The 23,772-nt window shown below is 36.6% G+C and overlaps 1 protein-coding gene and 1 pseudogene across 1 annotated transcript in view; both read right to left on the bottom strand.

Moving 5' to 3' along the window:
* Positions 1-6,409: 6,409 nt before the first annotated feature.
* Positions 6,410-23,772, bottom strand: part of Usp39 (ubiquitin specific protease 39) — a 79,891-nt gene continuing 62,528 nt past the window's right edge. The window contains exon 13 of the mRNA XM_067104814.1: positions 6,410-6,754. Coding sequence (XP_066960915.1) covers positions 6,707-6,754 — 48 coding nt within the window. The 3' untranslated portion in view covers positions 6,410-6,706. The remainder of the gene's footprint in view (positions 6,755-23,772) is intronic.
* On the bottom strand, positions 21,154-23,348 carry LOC136839675 (piggyBac transposable element-derived protein 4-like; annotated as a pseudogene).

The raw sequence follows: 23,772 nt of genomic DNA, 5'->3' as shown, positions 1-23,772 counted from the left end.
ATTTTATCTCCGGGGTGATCGGAAAAACATACCTGTCTGGCTGTGTCTTCTTTCATTCTGCCAAGGCTGATGAACATTTCCATGGAAGCCAGAGGACCCAGTAGACTCATCCATTGTTGAGCCGAACAAGACGATAATGTTAGAAAACTCCAGGACTGTTTGAAAGTAGCTAGATATCCTCTTGGGGGACAGAAAAACCGAAAAACCCCAAGAGTTCAGTGTCATCCCCAGATAGAGGATTTCTCGAGAAGGGCTCCACTGGGACTTCTGGCGATTTATAAGAGGGCTCAGATCCTGGACCAGAAGAATCTTGCGTGTGTCCTCCATGCACTTGTCCTTCAACGGGGATCGGAGAAGCCAGTTATGTTGCTACTTCCTTCATCTAAGTAATGACTGACACTGATTCCCACTAAGTGGAGCTATTTTGATAATGGAGGCAGGACTCAAGTGAACACTTGAGGGACTGCTGAAAGACCAAAGCAAAGAGTCCGAAACTGGTAAATATTGTCTTGGAAGACAAACCTTGATACTTTCTAGCACTTGGATGAATGGGGATACGAAAGTAAGCATCTTGCATATCTAAGGTTACCATCCAGTCGCCTTGGTGAATACATGCCAGGACTGAGTGGTTTGTCTCCATCTTGAACTCTGTCTTCAAGACAAAGTGATTGAGGGCACTTACATCGAGGACTGGTCTCCAACCTCCCGATGCCTTTGGTGCCACAACGAGACGACTGTAAACATCCCTCTGAGCTGGTGTCCTGAAGCTCTTCTGCGGCCCTTTTGTGTATGAGGGAGGTGACTTCCTCCCATAGGGCTGAATGTATCTCGGAGCCTACTGAGTAAGCTGTGGATGTGATGGGAGAGGTAACTGGGGGGGGCTCTTTGAGAATGGAATGATGTAGCCCTCCTTTAAAACACTGGTAATCCAGGGCTCCGCTTCTCTTATCAGCCACCTCTCCCAAAACTCTAGTAAGCTGGCTCTTACAGGCGCATGACAGACTTCTGTCCCCCTTCGTATGTGGTTTGGAAGAGCTTTTCTTGATGGCTCCGGATGAAAAGCAGACAATAATGGGACTTGAATGGCATCCAAGATCTCCCTCCACAAAAAGGCTGTTGCTGGATGGGAGAGGTGGTCCTAGCTTGAAAAGGATAAGAGTCCGTGGGACGCCTAGATGACCATATCAGCAAGTCTTGAGTCATACTCTTCTAAAAGTTCGATGCTATCTCTTTCTTGAAGCAAGATCTTGATGATCCTCAATTTTCTTGACCAATGCACCCACAACCCAATCAAGGAAACTGAAGACTTCAAATACTCTGAATATGTCCTTAACCAGATGATTCAATCCTGCAGACATATACATGATTTTGACTGATGAAAAAACAGATCAAGATGAGCCAATAAAACTGGAGAAATCCCCTTGGGGGGAGGCAGCTACTCCCAAAGAGGGAACCTACTCAGTGACATAGGACAAGTGCCTCCTCCATACAAAACAAGAAAGAGGAAAAGTTAAAGACACTTTATGCTGCTCTCCTTTAGTGGAAAGCCAGTCTTCTATGAAAGGACCATCTTGGGGAGGCGTGTCCTGTCATCCAGCTGGTTCCTTACTAGAATGTTGAGGCAGGCAAAGAAGGAGTAGCTGGGGCGAAAAAGGGAGGAAAATTTGCCATCAAGCACTGCAGCAGGGCAGCATATGCCAAAGGAGAAGCAAGCTCAGGGTGAATCTCCTATACACGAAAAAAGGAGACAGTGGTCATCCTGAAGCAGAAGGAGCTTTCATAAGCACGTACATAATCAGGGCCAGCTGTTGTTTTTATATGAAATACAATAATTTATCATAATATAACTTATAACATAAGTAATAGGACGAAAAAAAGCAATGGGCACTCAGGAGCAGACGCCGGGTCTCAGGTGGGGGCACCGGGCACTTGGAAGCAGGCACCGAGTGCTTAGGTAAGATGGTCTCCGGACTGTTCCAGGGGGAGACAGGTGGGCGGTGATGGATGGGCAGGAACAGAATGGAAAAGGAGAGGCTACAAGATAGTCTGGGACAGAATGTCTGGATGCCAACCATGGTCTTCAGAATGGTACTTAGGGGCCAGGAAAAGTCTAGATAATGTTTGTGGTGTTTCTTGTCCTTACCATAGTTGTCTGAAAAGCTGAAGGACAACAAAAGTATCTCCTTGGACAAGCCTTTCCAGTTATAATAGGCAACTACCTATGGGCAAACCCCATCGGCCTCCTTTGGAACGGGGTATGTCTTCTCCCAGGTTTGGGGGAGCAGGACAGGGACCTTGGCCTCGGCAAACTGACAGAACGGATAGTGATTCCTTCACTTGCACACCTTGGACAAGTCTTTCCAGTGGCTGTCTGCCGACACCTGGGAGTGGACAACAGGTATGGCTAAGGGGGCAACTATCCGTGGGTAAACCCCATCGGCCTCCCTTGGACCTTTGGTACACCTTCTCCCAGGTTTGGGGGAGCAATACAGGGACCTCAGTCTAAGAGAACTGACAGGACGGGTAGCCACCTCCTCCACTTGCACTGCATTATCACTTTGCACTTTCTCTGCAAACATTCTCTTTATAACCATTCCAGTCTTCAAATCAGCAACAGTACTTACTAGTAGATTAAACTTTTTATCAAATCTAGACTTAAGACTGGGAATGGCATTGGGATCGGAAGCATGGGAGCCAGGCAAGGGATGAGAAGGTTGTCTAGTACGAGGGCAAGCACAGTAGTAATAGGAGTAGAAGGGAGAGCAACAGAGATAACCTCTAAACTAGCTTTTGGTGTAGGCTAGCCTCTAAACTATAGGAGTGTTTTTCAGCTTTAGAAGCTGCTTTCCTCTTTCTATCTCTCTCTTTACATGTTTGTGAACATTACATTCTTGGCTCCTATACTTAGCACAGATTGTATGATGAACACAACAAGCTTTAGTAAGCCTCGACTTGCAGCCTAACTCGGCACAGTAGTGAATACTAGAATTCTGACAGTTCTAATAATTCACTGAAAACCAGTAAAAACTGCAAAAAAAATAAATTGCCTAAGCACTGTCTAGCATTACAGCAACCAAAACAAAACAACTGTACTTCACAAAACACGAATGAGCTACAGGTAATACAAAAAAAGCTGCTGCAAATGGCATGATGTTTATATAATGACCAGCAGAAACAAACTGGTTAATGGCCGCCAAGTTGTTCCTACTTCCCCCGGTAGTGGGCAGAGGGTCACCTACATGTAAGCAAAAGAAGCGCTACCGCTAAATTAAAAAAAGCTGCTGTGCGAGGTAGACACATTAGCTATGTAATTATTAGGTAAGTTACTTATATGAAACTGTAATTTTAAAAATTCTGCTTATCTTCTTCTAAATGACTGTTCTGCCAGTTAAAATCTATGCCTAATACAGTATTAAGAGCGAGAAAAGTTTATAAGAACTTTTTACAACTTCATTTGAATGACTGGACATAGAAGAAAAATAGGAGCTGGAAGGATTTGGTGGCATCACCAGGGGAGTGCTACCCCCAGAGAAACTGGTGGATGTTTCTCATTCTTCTTCCTCCTCTTACCTTACTTTTCCTATTGAAAGCAGACCGGGATGCACGTTCCAGGGTAAGGCTCACGTATGATCCTTACTCCTACAATAAGAAACAAATCTCATGGGTCTACTGACTTGGGAGACACGAAGCAATCAAATGGTCGCCAACAACTCCTGCACTAGCATTGGTAATGTTTCTTCTCCACAACACAACCAAGAACAAACACGACAAAGAGACTTAATAATGCAATGTAAAGCCACAAAGCATAAAAAGAAGCAAACAAGGTTGCAAATGAACAAGGGCAGCAAGCTACTTATCCAAAATCCAATGAGCAAAAGGTAAGAAAGAATAGGTAAGTCTTCTTCTAATGGCCAAAAAAAAAAAAATGTGTGACAAGGTTGGGCAACTGAAGGATATACCCCCCTCTCACACCCTCAATTTCCACCAGTTAACTACCTTATTACCAAGATACTGATATATCTAAAAGGCAATGTTTGTATCCCTGTAGGAACAAATAATGTTTACATCAGGGATGTCAGGCATTATTTTCCCATATATATTTTAATATTCAAATGAAATTTCACATTTCTATCATGTTTTTTCTTTTAATCATGTACAATTAAACGTCCACAATGGCCTCACTCATTCAAACCAAAGTGTAACTTAACATACATCCATTTGTTAAAGAGTAAACGTGCAGTAGACACAGGGAAGGACTAATTTTTTTTTTTAGAGGAGTCTAAGAATTTTGTGATACTAAAAAATGGTGAATATGATTTGGAAGTCAGACACTAAAACTTCACATGAATGTCAGACTAAACATAATTCTAGTATGACTTGTAATGCTATACAGACATGAATCATATTACAAAAATGTAACCAGATCTGACAAATTTTGATGATTTCAGAATAAGCTGTAAAAGGAATATTATGGCTTAGATGGCATAACTGAGTCAGAAAAGATACCATGAGGGAAAATAGGACAGTTCCCTATGTCCATGAGACAATGATGCAAGGGAGATGGAGACGGCCTGGACATGTCCTTTGCACAATCTCTGGGAGAACAGTACATGATGGTGTCAGCTGGGTTCCTTTGGGCACCAGAAGAGTTAAAAGACCCAAACCTACTTGGATGAGAATTCTGAGAAGGGAATTGCAACTTGAGTGGAGATTTTAGAGTGATAAAGCACAGGAAAGACATGAGTAGCAGAATTCCATAGAGGCCCCTGTATCCTGAGAGGGGTTGGAAGTAATGATGATGGCTGCAATATAAAGCAGAACAGTATGCTGTAATTTCCAAGTTCATACATCAACAAAAGTGTGGAAAATGTGAAATTCTCAAAGAAATTTATAAATCTTGGGAAATGTGAGATTCTCAAAGAAATTTAATCTTGGGAAATGTGAAATTCTCAGAAATTTATAAATCTAAAATAATTTTGATCTATAAATAAAAACTTTTACTTACATCATCCTTCCAGAAACAGGAATTGCCATCAACACGGTATCAAAGAACAGAGCCTAAATTTGTCAAGTCTTGCCACACAAATCTGCAAAACTGCCTGTATAGATTGTAAAACAAATGCTGCACATGTTTGGGAGCCAAAGATCAGCATCTCCACTTATGTGGATTGAAGTGCAAAAAACTGTCCAATACCTTCTCCAAATGACAGCAATACAAAAGAAACCAACACAATGGAAGAATTATTAATCTTCAAATGCTGATATTTATAATAATTTTTTTCATAAGAGTCCTACAATCATATACTGCCTGAATAAGACAATGTATCAGGAGGCCAAACTGCTGCTTGCCCACATTATACATATATGTGTAAGATCCATGAGAGAACCTGGGACCTGTTAAGAATCAAATACCAAAGCTATGTTGTTCATAGTAAGGATGAAACCATAAAAGTATATATCAATTCATGTGAAATTTGGATAGTTTCTTTAGGATTAGCATACAATCATAATTATAAAGCATGTGAGATGTATATGCTATCAATCCATTAAGTCTATGTCTCTACTTAACAAGAGAATAAATGAAGGTACAAGGAATAAATGATGAGGAATCCCATACATATAATATTTAAGTGCAAAACAAATGGTACCAGTGAATATATACAACTAATTGCTCCCGATATCTCTTAAATGGTCTATCTTTAAAAGCAACAAAAGAAACAGAGGGCTCTAATTTTGTGGACTAGTACTCTTACCGCCTGTGCTTTGCCATCTGACATGTCATAGACTCTCAAGATAACATGTCTTAGCCAATGATGGATAATACTGCGGTCCCCGGTATTACTCATAAACCGAAAATCTTGAAGCCGGAACATCCTTCAGCATAATCATAAGAAAACCTTACTTTTAATGCCTGGGTGCATTGAAAACGATGTAAAAATATGGTTTTAATCAAAAACCTTCAAATTATGATTATTCTAACCTACTACCTTCAGGAAATAATTTCTGATGAATATATTGTTCTCGAACTTGGAAGGAACAACCTGAATTCATTGTTCTACTTGGAGGAACAACCTGAATTGTTGCCTGTGTAACCTTTGTTTCTTCGCAGGTAATGTTAAATTGCTCCACTGCAGTACCAATGTATATAAAGCATCTTAATATATAATCACTACATGTTTGGTTTCAGATTAATGGAGATATAGGCCAATAGTCTGATAACTCACAGGTACTTAGTGGGGAAATAGGTACAGAAAGAACCCTTGCATAGACTGTAATTTAACTTCCCAAGTGCTTTAATTATTAAAGATGAAAGTTAATTACAGAAAGAACTGCGTCTTTTACAAAATTACATCCCTAAAAGAGCCAAGAGGCCTAAATTTATTCACTGAAAAAGAAAACAAAAAATTCATATCTTGATTTATTTATCTGCATTTCTGATGTATAAGAATACATACTCTCGTACAATTGGAATCTTCTTTTAGTACTATTCTGTTTACAGTTTTTCAAAATTTAACACAGCAGTTTGTTAATAAAATATAAGATCCCTTATTAATGATTCTACTTAATACCAATCTTAAAAATTGGGAAAACAAGCATATCTCAGAAATTACAAAGATAAAGATGTAACTCGTTAATTAGAAATTAGATATATCTACATAAATTTAATACTTAAAGTGAAAAAGGTATCATACTGTACCTGATATCATCATTTCTGGTCATTTATTTTGACTGTTGCCTTCTGCATCTCATAAATCTGAAAAAAAAAAAAAAAAAACATAAAAAGAAATTTTTTTTAATTACAACCACATTTTCATACACTGTGTTACCATATTCCACACCATTAAAGATGAGTTTTTCCCATAAAATCACCCTGCATCTGTTACCCCAATGGTGAGGTTTGGGTATGCCTCAGATGATTGAACTATACTCTTGTAATCATCCAATCTTGCGTAATAGGCAATCCTTAAAACTGTATCCTCAAAAAATTATTCCTCCAAACTTTTCATGTATCATGTGAGTTCCATTTTCAGTAAATTACACTAGGCTACGTTTAATCTGCTAGTTTCAATTTTAGGTTACACTATGCTGAGCTTACTATGCCTGTCTCAGTTTTGGCTGATTTCACTGATAATGCATATTAGATCTAAGTTACCTTTCGACTGATTAATAGATGTAGAAGCATACATTCAATAATCTAAAACCATGCAAAATACTGGCAGAAACAACAGCAAGTAATGACAAACAACTGATTTGAGAAACAACTGTATGCCAATGTCAGTTACCTTAACTATTACACATTTACTAACAGCTGCATTACAGTTACCAACTTACTGAAAACATGGTAACTCTCAATGGTGACCTACTTTGGTAAAAATTAAATAAATTTCTATTCATTCTTCACCCAGTGGAGAAGTAAGGGCTTAAGAGAGCATTCCATTACATTTAAGCTGCAGGTGAAGAAATGAATAACATGCAGGCTGCAAAACAATTTGGAAGAGGCAAAAGCAACATCCAAAATTGGCAAAATTACATTTTTCCTTCATTTAAAATTTATTGTACAGTAGTACCTCGGACTTCAAACTTAATCCGTTCCAGAAGGCTGCTCGAAATGCAATTTTTTTGAAGTATGAAACAAATTTCCCCATAAGAAATAAAGGGAATCAGGATAATTCGTTCCAGCCCACCAAAAAAGTCCCCCCTTTTAACATTTTTTCTATTACAGTATTAATGTGCTCAAAAGTTAAATTAAGAGTGTAAAGTAATAAAACTACATTATATAATGTAAAAGTTTCAAGAAATTTAGTGAAAATGGTGCATGGCGGGCTGGGGTTGAGGAAGGGGAGACGGGATCCCCTCGAGGAAACCGAAATGGTCACAGTAGGCAAAGGTTGATAACAAAATCAATTTTATTCACATTCTGCAAGGTTAATCAAAAGAATCAATAGTGTGTGTGTCTGATTCTGTCTGTGCACGTATGTCAGAGAGAAAGAGAGAGGGAGAGTAACCAGCGTCCAGCAGATATGAAACAATCCCTCGTGGGTGTATGACCGTCAACATGTTTTTTACATTTGGATCTTGAGTGCAAAGAGGAGATTAATTATGCCACAACACATCAACGTACTGTTGGCAAATGGCAGAATTTAAAATTGCAATCTAATAAACATGAGGATTTTGCAAACAAATAAGTAATAAGTAAAAAATGCAAGTGAGAAAATGAAAGAGAGATCAAATAAAGTAAGAAAAGGAGAGATCAAATAACTCTTCACAAGGAAATCGTTTAAACAAACAATCCAAGGTACACACAAGCTGGAAACGGCACCAGTGTGTTTCATGATGTGGGGATAAGTTACTTTTACAATACTAAAAAATCATAAAAAGCAAGAGTCACTCAATAGGTATTTCACTGCAACTAAAAGAAGTGATGCGGGTGAATCGAGTGTAAGTGAAAGAAACAGGCGGAATGTAGTGAATGAGAAAAATCATCCGAGCCCGGGAAGTCAGTGGGAAGAGGACCCCCGTCTCCCACCCAATAAGCCACCACCATCCCCTCCCTCTCCCCTCTACCATCTCACTCAGTGCTTCGAACATTCACTCAGTTTAAGACTCTCTTTCGATTTTTTATTGCTACTGTATTGCATTTGATTGCTTTTATACTACATCATAATGTTAAAATTGTGAAATTTCCTTCTCTTATTTTCTTGATGTGAATTGTTACTACTTTTATGTACAGTCACTCAAAAATGTTTTGCAACATGTTCCAGAAGTTTTTGTTCACCCAACAGTAATTTGTTTTTTTGATATTTACAAGGAAATGTAATTTTCTTATTCAACTTCGGTTATTAATCATACGGCTGACAATATAAAAAAGAACGGTGAGTGAAAAATTCATATTACGAAAAATGACGAAACATTTTGAAAAATTTCACTTCAGATGATTGGGCAATAGAGTCAAAGAAGAAATTATATTTCGAATCCAGATAAAAGTTTATTGACGAATAAAATAATATTGAATAGTCATCAATGAAATTATATATAAATAAAGAAAGAAAGAATTCAACCATTATTATTGTCAAAAACAAAAAAAAAAAATCTCAATGTTGTATGTTATCGTGTGACTCCACATTCGGGCAGGAAAGTTAAACTAAACTGTCTCGTCACTTGCACCGATAAGATAGGCAACAGACTCAGCCGCACCACAATCATTAGCTTGCATAAGACTAATGTCTCTAATGTGTCTATTGTAGATATTGCTCGGCAGCTTAGCGTAAATAAAACAACCATGTATAGAGGGATACAACAACAGAGAGAACGAGGAAATATGATAAATTCATTGTAAAAAGTGGAGGATGATGCCATTGTTGCACTACTGTTAAGGATCATCATCGGATGATCACTGAAGGAGCTCCGCCTAACTCCCCTGACAACCGGTGTTGCTGTAAAGAGAGAACATTATGCTTTCCCTTCAGGTTGCTGCTCAAACCATCCATAACAGGCTACATGAGGCCAAGATATTATTTCATCATACTCCTGCCAAGAAACACTTCATATCAGCAAAACACAAAGAACAGAGGCTAGGGTTTGCGTTATAATATAATCCAGTGGCCGATGATTTCTGTAAGAGTCATCTTTTGCGATGAGGAGGAGACATTCTCCACTGATGAGCATGGTAGTCTTCTTCACTGCTGGCATTTAGCATTAACCAAATTAATGTTGAACTTCTTGCTAATTTTACTTCTTTAGAAACTTAGATAATAAGAAATACAAAAATAGGCGTTAAATATTCAGTTAACTTCATAAGAGGCATCAAAATGATAGGCCTAAGTAGCAATGAAAGAAATGAGAAATTACACATGATAATGATTATATAATATATATATATATATATATATATATATATATATATATATATATATATATATATATATATATATATATATATATATATATATATACATACACGATGTAAAAACGATTATATTCTATGCACTACAAAAAACAGACGTGAAATCTGTTAGTCCAGTTCAGTATATTTTACATTAAGTTTCACTAGTTCACAATATACATAGGATTAGTCATTCAAAAATTTGATTAATAATAATGTGCAAGTAAATCTTTACAAAAGTCGTATTTGTTGATGTTAATAAATCTTTATAAAAGTCGTATTTGTTGATGTTAATAAGACTAATAGTTCAACTTATAACAGTCGTAGGCCTATGTCTACAAAGTTCACACATATGAAGGAGATAAAACAACGATAGTGATGGCAGTTGGAGATGAAAATATTAAAACATAAGAACAGCGATGACCTCTGAAGTATTATAGTAACATCCTTTAATTAAGTAAAGTATGACAACAGTAAGCAGTATCAGAAAAAGCCCTGTTTAAGGGAAACTGCAGGTAATTTCTCGGACCCACCACAAGTGTTCAGTTGTTTCATGCACTTACAACTGAGTTGCCAAATAGCGCCAGATGTCGCTATTATAAGCTGTTGTCTGAAAAGTTTTGAAGTATGTTGCAAAACATTTTTGAGTGATTGTACATACAGCAATGCATTTACTGTTCTCCTTTCCTTCTCTTCTCAACAGTATAAGCGCTCCCTCCCTCTATCTCAAGTTAGCTGTGCGTCACTGCGGTGACAAATGATTTTGCTCATCTTTTATGTTTTATTCTTTTATTTATTTTGCTGAATAAGGTTATCATTAAACTATATATTGTGCTTGCACATTGTGTACATACCTGTAAAGGAAAAAAAATGTTACAGGCAGTCCCCAGTTATTGGTGGGCTCAGTTATCGGTGATCTGGTTTTATGGGGCTTGTCCAGCAACAAAAATTGGCAATTTTCGGAGCCGTTACATACCTAACAGAGGTGACGATCTCCAGTTATCGGCCCCGATTTTTGGTTGTTGGCAATTTTCGCTTATCATCATGCTGTCGGAATGGAACCCCCATTGATGACCAGGGACTGCCTGTAATAGTTTTTCTTGTATGACGCAGTAGGAGTACAAGAACAAACAAGACGATCGGTCTGGTCGAAGTATGAGTATTTGTTCGACAAACGACGCGAAATTTTTTCGAAAATTTTGGTAAAAAAACGGAATGTTCAATGTAAGAAACGTTTGACAAAGGAGGTGCCACTGTATTTATAAATAAAAGTAAGCTGCATTTTCAATCCAGCACTGATAATTTACAAAGAATTTACTGTTTCAAGATAACAATTTTCACATTTTATATGATAATAGTACAGTACTGTACATGTATTATGTATGGAAACATTATGTAAAACAACAGTTTTAATAAATTATAATTACTTTAAATATGACTAATATTTGAATTTTGCAAAGGGATACTGCCCATGTAACAGCAAATCTGGGACCAACACATCACACACATATACATTTTGTTTCTCATGTATAATGCAATCCCCTAAATTATGATAAAAATGGCTTTGAAAGGTCACACGATGTGTGAGAATACATGGTAGACTAATGCCTAAACACCACTGTTTGTTACAATAGATCCCAGATGAATAAGTGTTTATACATTATTAGGTAACAATCAACACTCAAAATAATGCTACAATATAAAGACTGACTGCCATAATTCTGAAGCATATCAATGATGGCCTTATGTTATCTGTTTCCCAAAATGCAACTTATCTTACTACCGTAAGATTGGGTAAATTCGGACGCAGGGTGAGCTCGGATGTTTTTTAAAAAAATGTTATAGTAGAAGATATGTCGTAAAAAAAACAATGAATTAAAAATTGCTGGTTGTGATCCTAACCCTATTATTTTCCTCTTTTTATTATGGCAATGTCTTTTCCTAATGTTAAGTTTATGTACATAAAAAATATATTTGAACAGTATTACATTTTTTAAAAATTTTTTAATGTTGAAAAACTTCTCCTGTGAAAAAGAACCCAAAGCATGTAGAATGAATTGGGAGGTGTCATTTTGTTAAAAAATAAGTAGACTGGACATGCAAATCACGAATTTGCATCATCTGCTTGATAAGTATAATTAATTGGGCATTTAAATAATTCATAATTTTTTTCATTAAAAATGGTGTTGAGTTCGGACAGGTATAAAACATGGTTTGAGTTCGGACAGGTATAAAAGGTGGTTTGAGTTCGGACAGGAGCAAATACTCTGAATAAGTATTAATATGAACAAAATAAAATTGTTTAATCTTATGGGAATTTTCTAATGAGTGATATATGTTAACATTTTGCTTTTATTTATTTATTTTTACAGACAGATATGTACATCTATGGTACTTCATTGAGTGTAAATCATTGTGAAATTTTTTTTATTTTTACAGACAGATATGTACATCTATAGTACTTCATTGAGTGTAAATCATTGTGAAATTTAAAGATGTCAAAATCACAAAAGACAGTCGAAAGTGGTACAAAATCACACAAGACAATGAAAAGCGATAGTGGTAGAGGTTCTTATATGAAAGTAAGGCCAGAGACAAAATTTCAGAGGCGTGTGACGCCATTAGATAGGGCAATCTCAGTGTGCGACAAGCGGCATTCCAGTAAGGCTTCTCTAAAAGCACTCTACATGATGCTGTCACAAGAAAACACATAAAGAAATCTGGAGGACAAACTATATTAACAAATGAAGAAGAAGCCATCATAGTAGACCGTTTACTTACTCTTTCAAAGTGGGGCTTCCCTTTAGACATGTTTGAGTTGCGTGTGCTAATCAAGATGTATCAAGATAGGCGTGGTGTTACCATTAAAAGATTAAAGAATAATTTCCCTGGTTGTGATTGGGCACATTCATTTTTGAAGCATCACAAAGATGATCTGTTGCAGCGCATGAGCCAGATCATTAAAGTGGCCAGAGCAAAGGTCACTCCCAGTATCATTCGTTCATACTTTAGACATTTGGAAACAACCACTGAAAATATACCTCCTGATAACATCATCAATTTAGATGAACCAAATCTGTCAGATGACCCTGAAAGGAAAAAAGTTATTGTTCATGGAGGATGCAAATATCCTGAGAGGATAATGAATTCAACAAAGTCTTCAGCGTCACTAATGTTTGCTTGTACAGCATCTGGAAAAATGCTTCCTCCATACGTACTATACAAAGCAAAGCACCTCTATGACTCATGGACTGAAGGCGGACCTTCCAATACAAGATATAATAATACTGATAGTGGGTGGTTTGACAGTACAACACTTGAGGATTGGTTTTTCGAAGTAAGCCTCCCTAATGTAAGATCCAAAGAAGGAAAAAGTTATTATAGGTGACAATCTTGCCAGTCATGTGAGTTTGGCTGTGGTGAGTGCTTGTGAGATCACAATATTTCATTTGTTCTCCTCCCTCCAAATTCGACACACCTCACTCAACTCTTGGATGTGTCAGTATTTGGACCTATGAAGACACACTGGCAATCACTATTAAGTGAATTCAAAGCAGCTGCACTGAGTAGGAAATGTGCTGCCCTCCCTAAGACCGAATTCCCTAGACAACTGGCTAAACTCATGGAGAAACTTCAGAAAAACTAAGCAAAAAATATACAAAGTGGGTTCCAAAAATGTGGGATATATCCCTTGAGTGCGGAAGAGGTACTGTCTCGCCTCCCAGAAGTAGACAGGATAAATGCTATCAGTACTAGTGCAGGTACAGCTAATGAGCATAAGATTCAGCAGGTCATGCAACTCCACTGCAAAGGCCCCCCTCAAGCTGAACCCAACACCAGTGAAGCAAGTGGTGCCAGTACTAGTGCTAATTCAGAGGTGGTACCAGTACGTTCTGCTCTTGATGCATCCTTGGTTAACATGCTTTCAAATTATAGGTATGGTCCTTCTACTTCAACACCTGCTCATGGTAAAAAAAAAAAGCTGTCAGGTCCCCCTGGAAAAAGTGTGACATGTAAAAGACTTGGTCAGGTTAGCATCTCAAGTAACAGTAGCGATAGTGGCGATATTGATGATGTTATTTTCAATGATTCAAGCCCTGAACCTGAACCTATAATACTCGGATGTAACAAAAATAAAAAGTTGAACACTGGTATACAGCAGAGAAAACCAGTTCCATTAACCCTAGGATCAACTGCAAAACAAGACGGGATGACACGCAAGATGGATGAGAGAGAATTGACTGCATTAATAACTGATGGAGGAGACACTGAAATAATGCATGAAGATGAAGCAGATACAGATGTGATACCAGAAGATGAAGCAGATACTGATGTGATATGAGAAGATGAGGGAGACATCTCTCAGGAGGACTTTGAAGGAACGGAGGCCCAAGGACGGAGTGGAGATAAAATCAAAACCAAAAACAGTGACAATAATAATAAGGAATTTTCAGCAGCAAGAGAAACCACAGGAAATGAAAAAGGCCAGAATCCTAAACTACATGAGTGGGTGGTAGTTCAGGTGTGTAGCAAACGCAAGAAGCATTACTATATGTCGGTAATTACTGAGGTGATGCCGAATCTCAGTCAGGTTTTTGCAACATGTCAAAGGGACAAAAAATATCTTTGTTAATTCAAATATAACAGATGATGAAAGCTGTGAAATTGAAGAGAGAGATATTGTGATGCATGTATATGAACCCAAATTAGATAATACGAGAACGAATGATATTTGATGTAGATGTCAATAACTGGCCAAAATAATGTATACTAGCACTCAGGAAATGTCTTTCTATAGTTTTTCTTTTTCTTTTCTACACTGAAAATTGTCTGTGATAAGCAAGATGCCCTTATGTTTTTTTTTTTAGTACTGTAGATGGTGTATTTCAATGGCTGGTAGCTAAGCATTCAGGAATTTGTCTTTCCAAAGAGAATTATTTTTTATATCTAGGAATTTGTCTCCAAAAGATTTATTTTTTTAATTTCTAACTTACTTGTCATATGCTGGTGACCTTTAACCTTTAATAAGCAAAATGTCTTTATTTTATTGCGTTTGTGTTTTCTTTTATTTTCTTTCAGCATTGTCTGTGATAATGAAACCATTTCTTGTCATTAAGCATTAGAATAGTGTCAGGGTGTTTATTAGTTATATTAAATGGAGATTTAGTTAATTTGTTTTGCCAAAGAAATAAGGAACAAGTCTGATAGTCTAGCATTATATTACTTTAATTTTTGAGCCATTTTTTGCTGATCTAATTGTCATGTTAAAGTATCCACAAAGGAAGAAATATATTTTCTCATGTCAGTAATGTCTCGAATGTTACGGCACTTTGATCCAAATCAGCACCAAATTGCAGAGAACATTTTTTTTAAACTTTAAAGGTGTTCGAATTCACAATCGCTGTGTCCGGAAAAAAAGGAGAGGCATAGATGATCCATCTACAGCATATTTTGATGACTGTCCGAACTCTCCCTGTATGTGTCTGAACTCTCCCAAAATTAAAGTTGAATTCAGACACCAAATAATGTATTAATCACATAATGAAATTGCTTACAAATTTTTGTGTGTGTTATCATTTGAAAGTCTCATGGGCCAGCTATATATACAATTCTTAACATCTGCTTTACATAAAAAAACAAGAGTTAGGTATAAGAAAAACATAAAAAAGCGTCCGAACTCGCCCAATCTTACGGTACATAATTTGTTCTTCTCTTCTGAGTACGGATAGATCATCAGTTGAATATTAAAACCAAAATTTAACATAAAACTCTGCTAGATAATTGTACTGATTCTGTAGATACAAGACAGCTATTGTTGTTCTGGTGCTAACACTCTACACATATGAAACACAGCACTGTTGTCAACCTTGCATGTATACAAACTTTTACTGTTAAACACTAATGGCAATACAGTGACCCCTCGCTACTTCGTGATTCGATTATCGTGAATTTACAACTTCGCGGAGTTTTTAATACATATTAACCATTAAACGCCGAGCTTCTATTTACAAAAGTGTCTGTCGTATGCCGGCAGGGTTCGGGAGTTAGCGCTGAAGCGGAAAGAAAGTTTTTTTCAAAAAATCACAGCAAGCTTAGTTTTTAAGATTAAGAGTTCATTTTTGGCTCCTTTTTTTCTCATTGCCTGAAGTTTAGTATGCAACCATCAGAAATGAAAAAAAATATCATTATCATATATAAATATTGGAATATATGACAGCGCGAAAAAAAATTTCATATATAATTGTATACAAATCCCGCTGTGAGCAAAACAGTTAAAGCTAACGAGCTATTTTTTTTCGTTGTATTGTACACTAAACTGCAATGATTTTGGTATATAACAAATTGTAAAACGATCAAAGCAACACAGAGAAAATATTATCACAAGATGATGCATGAATTTGTAACGCGCAGACGTAAAAAAATTTTTTCAAAAATTCACCATAAATCGAAATATTGTGCTAGAGACTTCCCGTTTTTTGCAAAATGAAGGTAATTGATTGAATATTACTAGACTGTAAGTTTTTTAGCTTACAATTGCAGTTTTCGACCATTTCGGTCGAGTTAAAGTTGACCAAAAGTAGAATTTTTTCTATTTATCGTGATTTATATGAAAATATTTCAAAACTGATAAAAGCTACAACCATGAGTTATTTTTCGTTGTATTCTACATGAAATTGTGCACATTTCCTTATATAAAACTTTATGTAACGACTAAAATAAACGGTGCAAACATTACGACAAAGTGATAAAAGAATTTCAGAGATGTTCGGCCGAGATACCGCGCGACATAAGGAAAAAGTTTTTTTCAAAAATTCACCATAAATTGAAATATTGTGCTAGAGACTTCCAGTTTATTGCAAAATGAAGGTAAATGATTGAATATTACTAGAATGTAAGAGTTTTAGCTTACAATTGCGTTTTTCGATCATTTCGGTCGAGTTAAAGTTGACCGAAGGTTGAAATTTTGGCACTTATCATGATTTATATGAAAATATTTCAAAACTGATAAAAGATACAAGGACGTAAGGAAAGTTTTTTTTTTTTTAAATTCACCATAAATCGAAATATTGTGCTAGAGACTTCCAGTTTGTTGCAAAATGAAGGTACATGATTGAATATTACTAGAATGTAAGAGTTTTAGCTTACAATTGCGTTTTTCGACCATTTCGGTTGAGTTAAAGTTGACTGAAGGTTGAAATTTTGGCACTTATCGTGATTTATATGGAACTTTTCAAAACTGATAAAAGCTACAACCATGAGTTATTTTCTGTTGTATTCTACATGAAATTGCACACATTTCAATATATAAAACTTTATGTAACGACTAATATAAACTGGTGCAAACATTAAGACAAAATGACGAAAGAATTTCTGAAATTTTCGGCAGTGTTACCGCGCGGACGTAAGGAAAAAGTTTTTTTAAAAAATTCACCATAAATCGAAATATTGTGCTAGTGACTTCCAACTGTTGCAAAATGAAGGTAAATGATTGAATATTACTAGAATGTAAGAGTTTTAGCTTACAATTGCGTTTTTCGACCATTTCGGTCGAGTCAAAGTTGACCGAAGGTTGAAATTTTTTGTAGTCAACATACGGTACATCCACTCGGCACCCAACAAACAATTTTAGTCGACGTACGATACGTCCAGTTAAGGGTTAATAAATATGAGGGAGTAGAAAATAAAACTGATACACCTGAATTCAGATGTCAGCAAAAAGCAGGAAAGAATTTGCTCCTTGCTTAAATGTTTGGAGATCAGAAGATCACACAACTGCACTAGAGAAACTATTCCAAGTTTTAGTTGTAGCCAAGGTAAAACGCCTCCCAAAATGAGTAATATTAAACCTGATACTAGAAAACAACACGGCAGCAACCTGTCTAGTGTTGTGAGGAAAAAGAGCTAACTCGTGTAAAGAAGTGTGCAGAGGATGTTTGTTGTTGTAGTTCATTTTAAGCAACAAGCATAACGAGCTCACTCTACACCTATGCCACAATTAACTACAGTATTAAGAGTTGAAAAAATAAATTTGATTGATGACATAACTCTATCCAAGAGTTTGGCAGCAGCTCCCTCCATCCTACGTACCTATTCAGGCTATGTTAACACTTTCCTGTCCAATTGACGTAATATGACGCAATACCCCCCTACCCTACTTCTTTTCTGACTGACATAATTTTAAGTAAAATTTACCGACATTTTTCGTACGTGTGGTAGGGGTAAATTTTTTTTATTTTCAGACAGTTGGTGGTTTCCATAGACTAAAGCATACCTTGGACCATGTAACTCAGGCATCAATACGCCAGGCAAGCAGTTCCTATACTGCGCATGCGCAAATCCCTGGCATGGTAAATTTCTCACAATGAAATCAGCTGATCCTACCCACGCTTCTCTCTTGTATCTTACATTTTTTTTTATAAAATGCAGGATTACATTATTGGAAACACTCTGTTTCGTACCCTCTTTTTCTATAAATTTTTTAGTTCCTCTACTGTGCATGCGCAAATCCATGGCATAGTAAAATTCTCACAATGACATCAGCTGATCCCACCCACGCAGGCCTGACAGGCCACACTTCTGTCAGAGACCATGCGTACGAGGTTGGGTAAACACGTGTGGCTGTTTACATACAGTGACGTCAATCGAGAACAGTTTCCAACATGCTTTCGCAAAGTTTTTACGGTAAAACTAGCGGAAAACGCGTTAGTGCATCACATAAGAGACGTCTGGATTTTAGGCAGGGCTCTGAATCTCATTTTTCATTATTATATATATCGATATTCAGAGAATTTTGTTGGCTTTCTCATAAAAAATAATTCATTCGCCTAACTGTTATAGCTTTTGAGCTACAAACGATAATGTTAACAATGGTAACATTTTTTTTCGTTTCGAACAGCTTATAACGTCAAAATGAAACTGTTGCCGTTACCAAAGCCATTTTTCTTGACTCTCACTTTATTCCTCAACCTTTCCTCTACATTTTTGTATATTTACAAAGTAATTTCTATGAAAAATATCCGAGCTAGGGCTCTTAAAAAAAAATGTCTAGCGATAATTCTCACCGTATGCCGGGCAGCGCGCTCTGTTTCTTACCCTATTTTCTATCAATTTTTCGCCAACTGGACTTATTCGTTTTTCATTCTTTTATATGTCGATATTTAGAGAATTTTGTTGGCTTTCTCATAAAAAATAATTCATTCGCCTAACTGTTATAGTTTTTGAGCTATGAACAATAATGTTGACAACGGTAACTTTTTTTCGTTGATCAACTTATAACGTCAAAATGATACTGTTGCCACTACCAAAGCCATTTTTCTTAACTCTCCCTTTATTCTTCAACTTTTCCTCTACATTTTCGTATATTTACAAAGTAATTTCTATGAAAAATAACCGAGATAGGGCTCTTCAAAAAAGATTTTTTTGTAGCGATAATTCTCACCATACGCTGGGCAGAGCGCTGTTTCTTACCCTCTTTTCTATCAATTTTTTCACCAACTGGACTTATTAGTTTTTCATTGCTTTATATGTCAATATTTAGAGAATTGTGTTGGCTTTTTCATAAAAAATAATTCATTCGCCTAACTCTTATAGCTTTTGAGCTACGAACGATAATGTTGACAACGGTAACATTTTTTTTTCGTTTCGATCAATTTATAATGTCAAAATGAAACTCTTGCCGTTACCAAAGCCATTTTTCTTGACTTTCCCTTTATTCTTCAACTTTTCCTCTACATTTTCGTATATTTACAAAGTAATTTCTATGAAAAATAACCGAGATAGGGCTCTTCAAAAAAAATTTTTTCTAGCGATAATTCTCACCATAGGCCGGGCAGAGCGATCTGTTTCTCACCATCTTTTCTATCAATTTTTTCACCAACTGGACTTATTTGTTTTCCATTGTTTTATAAGTCAATATTTAGGGAATTTTGTTGACTTTCTCATAAAAAATAATTCATTCGTCTGACTTTCATAGTTTTTGGGTTACGAACAAAAATATAAAAATAAGTAAAGAATTTTTTTTTTTTTCATTAAATAACTCACATTTTTTCGTATTTAGAGGGCAGGGATTCTTATTCTGACTATTCCACCATAAAATATAATCATTTACAAAAAAAGGACAGCAAAATGAATGTTGTTGGCATAAAATTTCTATTTTTGCTGAATTTTCGAAATAATTATTTTTTCGCACTATCGAGCGCTCCCAGACACATTGGGACTCATGTACCCTCAGTGATGTGATAACTAAACAGATAGGAAAGGGTTAAAAGTAATGGGTCTAAGGAAACAAATGAAACTAATTCATACACACCCATTATTTTAACATACTGCCTTCCTCCCAACTTCACTATTCTATGCAGCTGCTTTAACCTGAGAAATGTGTCAATATCATTTTACAAGAGTCGTGTGTTGCGGCTATCTTGACAAAAATGGTACTCTTCAGAATCTAATACATATCTTTACCAATGCTTTCGTAATTATTTCGTGCATGTATCATCAAAATATTTTTTGCCTCTTTCTCTTTGTTATTTTGTTATAAACCAACAGAGTTAATTTTATTGCGCAACGTGGCATTTTGCCCGATGAATTGGTGGTGCGGCTGTACCACGGGGGGTGGGTCGGGTCGGTCTGCTGTCACCCATGGGTGGGGTGGTCGTTGGGGATAATGGAGCTTGTTGTTGGGCCTGGTAGAGGGTAGTGTAGTTTTACTTACTACACCTCCTGTCACGTTATGATGTTTCGGTCTACGTTTAACAAGTAACAATTACAACTTATTATACTGTACAATATCGGAGGGTGTAATGATAATAAAGATTACTGTATATTTTCAAATCCTGGCATATAGAATTGTTTCTCTTCTTGAAAAATGAATGATCTTTCAAGTTGCTATAGTAGCATTTACTGTTTACATATTTTTTTTATTTACTTCGTAGGTATTTTTTCTTTATCTATTCATATAGTAAATATTATTACCATTGTTATTATTGTAAAGTAAGTTAAAATTATATACTTAGAGAGCATATTCTATCTTTCTTACTCACAAGTTCAATAACAAAAACCTATCATATTTGAAGGAACAACGTGAGTAAAAATAATATATTCTCCCTGTCTTTTGCAAACATATATAATAACAGGTACACCAAAACCACAACAGCCACCACCTATTGCAAGAATATACAAAAAAATCTAGAAAATTCTTATGTAAATCATGAATATAGACATTAGGTAAAATATTACATAAAAAGATCATCTCTCTCTCTCTCTCTCTCTCTCTCTGTCTTCAATAATTCTTTTGAGTATGCCATGCACGAAAGCAGCCAGCTGGACACAGGGGCACGTCACATTCAGCACAGATAGTTGTAACCCTTGTTAGTTTCATTTGTCGCCTAGGAGTACTGGCGCAAACATAGCAGTTTAGTTGATTTTTTCTGTTTTGGGCCTCGTTGAATGCTGTGTGTTGGAGATGGTGATAACTTATATAAGCTGCTCCATGCAAGCAATCAGGTGCCTCTACGGGAGGATGTCCACAATGTCTGAGTCTACTGCTTGTCACGGTGCCATAATCCTCAAGAAGTTGGTCTGAAACATTGTATATGAATTCGCAAAATTTTAATTTCTTGCAAGTGGGGTCTGATGTCTTCATAAGCCAAATGTTGTACGAATTGAGCATAATGATGTCAATAAGATGGAGAACGATTTTGTGATACCACTTGAAGGATTTCCTCATGCACTCTGTCCCACTTAGCTGGCAGTCACTCTTATCTATGAAGCACATATTTCCGTTGTAATCGGCAACAACATCTGGCTTGTAGATTTTTTTTTTTAGTCCTGTAGTGGGCCTTGCCTGTGTCCACCATATCACCCTTTATGTAAGGTTGATAATAGGGTTACGGGCTTTCTATCTATCCACTTTACAGCCAATATCTTGTTAGTTGCTTCGCGTTGTATGGTTTTGGCCTTTGGCTTTCTCCTTTTTTTTAGCTTTATGGCTCGTTCTTGCAGTTTTAGTTTCGTCCTCATCAGGAGTATCACTGTGACTGGGGTGGAGGGGACATCAAATTTTGGGATATATTTCCTGTTTTCTCTCACAGTGCCATTATCATGAATGAATTGTGCCAATGTAGGGTAACTATACCAATTGTCTGTGTACAATATATATCCGTGACCCTTATATGGTGCCATCATTTTCTTGACTACTGCTCCCGAGAAACCCAAACCGCTACCTTGATCCTCTTTTGGTATATCACCATCTGTGACAGTATATACTATAATATCAAGCACTATTCCCATTTCACAGTCGAATAAATCGAACAGTTTAACGCCAAACCGATGACGCTTGCTTGGGATATATTGCTTGAAAACAAGACGGCCCTTGAAAAGTATTGGAGACTCATCAATTACAATTTTTTGGAAAGGATGAAAGACCCTTTTGAAGTTTCCTACAACTAAACTAAGGAATGGTCTTATTTTCCAAATTTGATCAGTAGAGTTGGATTCCTGTTGTCAGCAAAGTGCATGAAACGGGTCAACAGCAAGAATCTGTTGCGGGTCATGAATTTGGGAAAAACTGGGGTAGGAATCAAAGGGTCTTGTTTCCAGTAGTCTTGTAAGACATGTTTTTTCATTAGAGGCATCAGTAGTAATAATGCAAAATAAACATAAATTTCATGGGCATCCGCGTCCACCCATTTCTGAACTCATAATTTTTGTGTGAAAGAGAAATTTTCCATTACCCACCGGTAATACTTATTAGTCTAACAGACAATAAGGTCAACTAGTTCTTCAGTGAGAAGTGCAAGAAAATATTCACTTTCTCCTACAGTGTCATCACAAGGCCACTCACTTGTTACACCAGTACAATTACCATCAAAGGGATGAATATAAGGGATAAAGTTATTGACCAAATATAAGACTGAATACTTCCTTCTCGTATATCATGTACGTTACCCATTTCATTTTTGCTATCCTCTTCTTCACATTCTTCAATGTGCCCTCTATCTGAACTAAATAATCTTGCTTCAAAATCATCATCGCTGTCATCAGAAGTCCCTATCTCACCACTATCCCTATCTCCACAGTTGATGTCATCATCTACGTCTTTGTTTGTTTCGTCTTTGGTGAATAACATAGGTAAGAATTTGTTAGGGGTCAGATTTCGTGAACGATGATCTTGGGCAACGAATGGAGGAGTTGATGCACTTGGTATTGTATCACATGTGTTCCTTGATGGTGTCAGTGTGATGGAGGAAGAAGTACTTTGGTATTGCTTCTTTTCCTGGGGAACATATTTTCCACTAACACTTCTCTTCACAGCCCCCTTTCTTCCAACTTCCTTCTGTTGCTGTGCTTTGATTTTCCCTTGTGTCATTATATTTGTCTCTTCTGGGAAGCAGATTTTCCTTTTTGTCTTGGTGTTCTCGGAGCTAGAAGAGGCCATTGTCTCATTTTTCCGAAGATGTCCAGTCATGGCGACAAAAAGTGAAAAGTAACCAAAAACAGGAAACCAAGTGAAAGTCGCTTTCATTAACAAAATAAAGTAACCAAAAACAGGAAACCAAGTGAAAGTCGCTTTCATTAACAAAATAGAGCTTTAGACATAGGTAACACAAAATAAACACTTATTAACATGGTAACTAATACTTCTTGTTATGTTAATTACTGTTTATTTTAAACAACCACTCATCAGATACTCAAAAGAAAAACAAAAACATTTGGGAGTGTTGCCATAATTGACACTAGGCAACCGTGTGCTGACATAGGTTTTGGGAGTTGCCATGTCTTCTAATTCCCTTACTGAACAGTACATTACGTTGTGATGGTGTGTATATGTTTGTGTACATATACTGTTCTATATGTTTTTTTACTGTGCATCTTTCTAATATATTAACCCT

Source organism: Macrobrachium rosenbergii, chromosome 6 (genome assembly GCF_040412425.1).
Source record: "Macrobrachium rosenbergii isolate ZJJX-2024 chromosome 6, ASM4041242v1, whole genome shotgun sequence".
Classification (NCBI taxonomy): domain Eukaryota; kingdom Metazoa; phylum Arthropoda; class Malacostraca; order Decapoda; family Palaemonidae; genus Macrobrachium; species Macrobrachium rosenbergii.
Note: the sequence above shows the minus strand (reverse complement) of the source record. Positions and strands in the feature narration are given on the sequence as shown.